The sequence below is a fragment of the Oxyura jamaicensis genome, chromosome Z (assembly GCF_011077185.1).
Source record: "Oxyura jamaicensis isolate SHBP4307 breed ruddy duck chromosome Z, BPBGC_Ojam_1.0, whole genome shotgun sequence".
Classification (NCBI taxonomy): domain Eukaryota; kingdom Metazoa; phylum Chordata; class Aves; order Anseriformes; family Anatidae; genus Oxyura; species Oxyura jamaicensis.
In genome coordinates this window covers 18,644,154-18,650,411 of record NC_048926.1, presented here as the reverse complement: position 1 = coordinate 18,650,411, position 6,258 = coordinate 18,644,154, and the positions used below count along the sequence as shown (strand labels likewise).

Genomic DNA, 6,258 nt, shown 5'->3' with positions numbered 1-6,258 from the left:
GCGGGCCGCCGCCGAGGCCGGTGCTGCCGCTGCTGCCGAGGCGTCGGGCGGCCGAGCGGCCCCGCGGCCGCCGCCCGCCTGCAAGGAGCCTCGCGTCAAGCAAGGTGAGGCGCAGCGGGTTTGGGGCTGGGGGTTGTAGCGAGGTGTGGGTTTCACGGAGACACACGGAGTGGAGCGGGGCCGGGTGAGCAGCGGGGCACGGGGCTGTCAGGGGAGACTCGGTTGCTTCTAATGCCAGCCGGTGCGGCGGGATGTAGGCGGGCTGGGCAGCGGTCCGGTCAGGCCATCCCAGGTCCCAGCTTGTTAACATGAAGTCCTGCAGTCCCTCGTCCCGTGTTTTAAACTTATGAGCCTCTTAGGTCTGCTTTTCCAAATCTGGGCTCTGATATATGTGTTTTTATGTCTCCTTCACCTCTAACACCACAGCACTTAGTTATCTTCAGAAACTGTCCAGCACAGGTGAGCCGTCCTGCTGAGGAGCAGGGGGGCAGCAGCACCTCACGGAGCACCCTGCTTCTGTCCGGAGTGCCCTGCGGTCTGGCAGGGTGCTGAAAGCTCCGAGGCTGCTCAGCTCCTTTATGTCTGCACCGTACCAGAAACAGCACTTGCATTCTCAAAAGGGATGGCATCTAGCATCAGGCTGGCTGTTGTGAGAAATTAAACAATTTCAGTGATGATAAATAGCTCTGTGAACAGATATTTTTCCCACAAACAACTGATAAATGGAAAGTAAGAACAACTATAGCAGGTTAGACCACATGCCTGTGTAACCCAGTATCCTCGCCTAGACTGGGTCCAAACGCAGGTACCCATGTAGGAACAGGCCAGACATGCAGTGATACTCTCAGAGAGTACTCTTACATCCTCCTCCAGTTGTGGCTAAGGGACTTGCTGAGCCATGTAGGATTTCTATTCAATATCCTTCCCTCCCTCCCCTCCCCCCCCCCCCCCAAATATGATTTAATTAGGCAAACCATCCTGCCTGCTCTTGGGCTTACACAAATGCCCAATACCCACAGCTTCAGTGGCAGAGCTCAGCTGTGGAGCCGTGCATTTTGTAATTAAAACAAACAAAACATCACTCTTACTCACTTTGAACTTGCTGTTAGCTTCCCTGTTTGGGGAATGTTCTTCCCTGTTCTTGTATGGATAGTGAGCACTCGATCACTTTTTGTGCCATTCAGGATTTTATATTTTTTCTCCTGAGTCATTTGTTTCTTTAGCATTCCTTAGTAAATGGCCTTTCTACACCGTTGAGTGTTCACATAGTTCTTAAGTGTATGCATGTTACTGGCGTATTGGTGTAATACTAGCCTCATGTTAGATCTGCTTTAAAAAACATAAAGAGTGTTCTCTGCACTCCGCTTACATTACTGATGGTTGTTTGCAATTTGCAGGTCCAAAAACTTACAGTTTTAGTTCACCAGTAGATTCCAGTGCTGCTGCTGCTGCAAATCTAGATAAGTCTATTCTTAAGGTCAGTATCTTCTTTAGGTAAAAGAACTTTGTGATTCATGGTACTCTTTTACCCGAGTAAATATTTCTTCAGCTATATGTGTTATGTTACACATGTAAACTACGTTAATGTGTTTGACCTTGTCTCTTGAGCTTGAGCTGTTTGAGGTTCTGAGTGTGCTTTGAGAAATGGGATAAACTAGTGGGGCGGCAACATCTCTCTTTAAGTAAGAAATCATACATTACACGCAGGGCTGTGTATTTTCTTCCTGTCAGAGGAAGAATACAAACGGATTTTACACGGCAATCTCAGTGACAACTAAAGCTTCATTCATGTTTAGAGATGTTAAGAATACTAAAATTGTGTCTGGATTTTTTTCCTAATCCAGATAAGAAGGAGAGTCTCACAAGACTGTCTTAACAGTCACGTTATATTAGTTCTAGTGAGCTGGGAAGAGAGGCCTTATTCTTTCCAGTAGATTTTTTTTATTATTATTTTTTCCTTATATTATGTCAAGGGAATTCCTATATTTTTAAAGATATAAATGGGCCTTCTCTGTAATAGGGAATGATTTTTTTCTATTTCAGGTTAAAAAAAAACACAAAACACAACAACATATAACTTAAAAAAATCCGTACCTTTCATAAGAAAGGTTTGCCAAACGTAGGGAAAACTGGAAAAGCAGGGATTTGAATGGCAGGAAGATTTCTGCATTCTCATTTCCTTAGGCATGAAGAACATTGATATATCATAAAAAGTAGTGTTTTGCTTTGTATCAACTATTTTTCCTTATGCAGGTAATGATAAACAGTAATTTGGAGAAAAGGATTATTGATATAATCAATGACCATAAAAAACAAAATAATGACAAAGGAATGATTTCCAGAAGACTTACGGCTAAGAAACTGCAGGTAGAGTTTAAAATGTTGTCCTCTGCCCATTGTTGATTTAGAGTAAACAGTTTCTTTTTTTTTTTGTTATTCATATTTCTGTGTGTAGTACAAGCCAGTATTTTCCAGTAATTGCATTAATGATTAGCCGGTGGAATCAGTTAGCATGTTTATCAGGAAAGACGTGTCTCCATGCATTCAGTAGTATATACCACAGAGTATCTAATCAAATAGATAGAGGAACAGAAGTTAACCTCAATGTTTTAAGGACATTGTTTCCTACATTTTTAGTTGCATATCATAGTTGGTAAATTGCAGATTTATCTTTCTACCCAGAAAATATGCACTCTATTCAGAGACTGGGATGTTGCTTTGCTTATACATATGTACATATATTTACATTCAAAATTAGTATGAGCTTTGTTTTCAAAACAGGATTTTCTACTCTGCCTTCTGGTATGTTAATTTACACTTTTTTATCCATTTAATCTCAATTATCTGATATGTGGGAAATATGAGTCTGAGCCTTTATTAAACTGTTAGGTTAAATGTTTGTTAACTTTTTTTTTTTTTTTTTTGGTAGGATGTATACATGGCTTTGCAAAGGTTTTCTTTTAAGACTGAACACATTGAGGAAGCAATGAAAAATACACTTTTATATGGTGGTGATCTTCACTCTGCGCTTGATTGGCTTTGTTTAAACCTTCCTGATGGTAAGTATAGCGACAAAGAACTGACTACAGTTTTTAATTGAAGAACAGTAGGTCCAACTCTGATATGGAAATATATGAAAGTAGCAGTCAAATATGTTGTTTCGCTTAGACCAGTAGTCATCACAGTTTTCCTAGTTGTGCTGCTGACTGGTTTTGTTACTCTTTTTTGATAGTCTTGGTCTTTTTCTTCCTATTCTTAGAGTTTTATCAAAGTCCAACAAACAAATATTGTTTTACTTAGATGTTATAGCCTGATTTTTATTTCAGGCATACTGTTGTTTTGTGTTCTTCCACTTGGTTCTCAACACACTTTAAAAGATCTTTCAGTAATCATTATTGACATACTCTATGACAAGTTTTTTTTTTGTTTTGAAGATGCCTTGCCTGAAGGCTTTAGCCAGCAGTTTGAAGAACAGCAACAGAAACCTAGAGCAAAATTTTGTTCTCCTGTGTCAAAATGTGAACCTCCACCTCGCTTAGTAGATAAGAAAAAGAAAGAGAATGGCCCTGAAACTAAGGTAATTTGAGAAATCAATGTGTATTTATTGGTGGGAATAGACCATGAAAATTTCCAAAATACAGAATTAGTGTCAACTTCAATAATGACGTGGAAAACTTCTGAAAATATAATATGCTTAAACAATATTGTCATCCACATTGTTTTAACTACAGTGGAACAGTCATTTGAAAGCTAACCTTTTTCCATGTGAAGTCTAAAAGACTCCATAATTTGTTGTCTATGATAGCTTTTGTTAAGTCATAGCTTAATTTTCTCCTAGAGTTGGTTTGTTCTGTTTATTTACAGGTAGCACTCTGTCATATAACTTAATTTATATAAAATCTTAAGCAGTAGTTTGTAAACCGTGACTGAGAAAAAATATTGGTGGTTTCACTTACTTCTATCATTACTTTTAATTTTGGTTGCTCTTTCAGGAGACAAATGCAGAGAAACAGAAAGAAGTGAATATGAAGGAGTGGATTTTGCGATATGCTGAACAACAAAGTGATGAAGAGAAAAACGACTCTGTGAAAGAGACAGATGGAGAAAAGTTTGACCCAGTAAGACAGAGTAATGTTTCATGAGAAACATTCAAAAAGTTTCCAAAATCGATATAGAGTCATTTAGGCTGCAAAAGACCTCTAAGACCATCTGATCCAACCTTTAACCTAGCACTGCCAAGTCCACCATTAAACTATGTCACCAAGCACCACATCTACGTATTCTTTTGAAGACCCATGGGGATGGTGATTCTACGACTTCCCTGGGCAGCCTGTTTTTCACTACTTTACAACCCTTTCAGTGAAGAAATATATCATAATATTTGACCTAAACCTTCCCTGGCACAACTTAAGGTCATTTCTTCTCTCTCTCTCTTTTTTTTTTTTAGTACTGAGCTCAAAATAGTGAATGTATTTTTCTGGGAAGGAAGGATTTTTGAAACACATCTTAGTGAGATTAGGAAGGTGGTTATAAAATTTTCAGAGGTTTTAATTATTCATCACTTGCACAAATGAGAAACAAATATTTTTTAAGCTTAGTATAAAGGATGACTTTTTTTTATTATGTAGGATATTAATGGTGACAAGAATATAATATTAAACTTGTAATTAATAATTCTACTTGAAATAGAATGAGAGATATGTACACCTGGCTGCAAAACTTTCAGAAGCAAAAGAGCAAGCAAGCATCTCCAAGCAAGACAAAGACAAGCAAGGCCAGAAGGTGGCACAAGAGAAAATAAGAAAAATTCAGCAAGGTAAAGCCCTGCAGATTACCTGAGTTTCATTTTGTGACTTGCGTATTTGTTAGGCAAGTAGGTTTCTTGAGTCAAGTAGAGTTCATCATCTGTCATGCCACTCACTGTGTGAACTGCAGGCTTCCCTGAACTTTCTGTTTTCATGTGGGTCAAACTGTAAAAAGTCAGTAACATTTCACTTTTGGGTTTTCAGTGCTCAATATGAATTAATGCAATTATTCTTCTCTTTTAAGGAACAAAATGCTCAACAATTGGTAGAAATAAGTTGTGTATTCTCTTTGACAGAAATGGCAATGCTTGAAGAGCATCCTGTATTTGATCCAGCTGTAAAAACTTCAAACCGACAACAAAATGAAAAGAAAAAAGCTCCCCTACCTCAAGCTCCTGTACCTCAAGAAACCACTTTGAATTTGAGTTTGCTTGAAAAACCTGAAGGTGCTGCAAAGGAAGAGAAAGGTGTGGTGGAACGTGTTCAATACAAGCCTGGCACATACCACAGATTTACAGTATCAGTTCTTTTTTTAAGGGTTGCATAGCATTTCAGTGTGGAGTTGTCAACATTTCATTGTGGGAATGGCAGGTGGGCTGTCTTGCTGACCAAGCTGACTTGATAAGATTCATATTTGTTTTAGCACATGATGCTAAAAGCTATTTTTGCCATACTGTCATGTCTAAAATCTTGTGTTTCTTTTTTCATTGCTACAGGGCTAGTGACTATTCCCATTAATAGTCACCCTCGTGTCTTTCTAAACTGTTTTCATTGTAAACCTTCAAACTGTTAGTATTTTCCTAACAACAAAATATTAGTAAAAGCTCTTGAATTACTGAATGATCAAATATTGTAAACAGAATACTGTAATTAATTTCCTGCTAGGAATTAATTTCCTTTCTTGAAAAAGCAGGAATTTCTATCATTTCTCAGCACCAGTATTTTCTGTTCATTTAGTAGAGCTGCATAACCCTTCAGGAAACAATACTCTCTAGTGAAAACACACTTGTAGAACAGATAAAACATTTTTGAATGTAAAAAAAATGCAAGTTTTAGGAGAATAAAAGTATGTGTCATTCTACTCTTGTAGCCAAAAAGAAAGAACCACTAGATGTAAGAAATTTTGATTATAGTGCTCGAAGCTGGACTGGTAAATCTCCAAAACAATTTTTGATTGACTGGTGCAGGAAGAATTTTCCCAAGAGCCCAAACCCTGCCTTTGAAAAGGTTCCAGTTGGAAGATACTGGAAATGTAGGTACGTATTTCGCATAACCTTTACATTTTCCTTTTGGTTTAATTAAAAATAAAAATGTTCAAAACTTCTGTTTTGTCATGTTGGTCCAGGTTTAAATGAATGTAGTATGTTTAACTTGAGTGATTTCAGTCCAGCAGGGAAGTATTTCACTCTGGATAGCTCTGGGGAAGTAATGCTTCAGCTGGATATTACAGCAA

The 6,258-nt window shown here is 38.2% G+C and overlaps 1 protein-coding gene across 1 annotated transcript in view; it reads left to right on the top strand.

The window, feature by feature from the left end:
- The window catches only part of DHX29 (DExH-box helicase 29), a 32,838-nt gene that overhangs the window by 5,155 nt on the left and 21,425 nt on the right, over positions 1 to 6,258 (top strand). Inside the window, exons 2-10 of the mRNA XM_035309114.1 lie at positions 26 to 104; positions 1,398 to 1,477; positions 2,254 to 2,367; positions 2,930 to 3,059; positions 3,435 to 3,577; positions 3,993 to 4,118; positions 4,690 to 4,816; positions 5,102 to 5,272; positions 5,896 to 6,061. Of these exons, the coding sequence (XP_035165005.1) occupies positions 26 to 104; positions 1,398 to 1,477; positions 2,254 to 2,367; positions 2,930 to 3,059; positions 3,435 to 3,577; positions 3,993 to 4,118; positions 4,690 to 4,816; positions 5,102 to 5,272; positions 5,896 to 6,061 (1,136 nt within the window). The remainder of the gene's footprint in view (positions 1 to 25; positions 105 to 1,397; positions 1,478 to 2,253; positions 2,368 to 2,929; positions 3,060 to 3,434; positions 3,578 to 3,992; positions 4,119 to 4,689; positions 4,817 to 5,101; positions 5,273 to 5,895; positions 6,062 to 6,258) is intronic.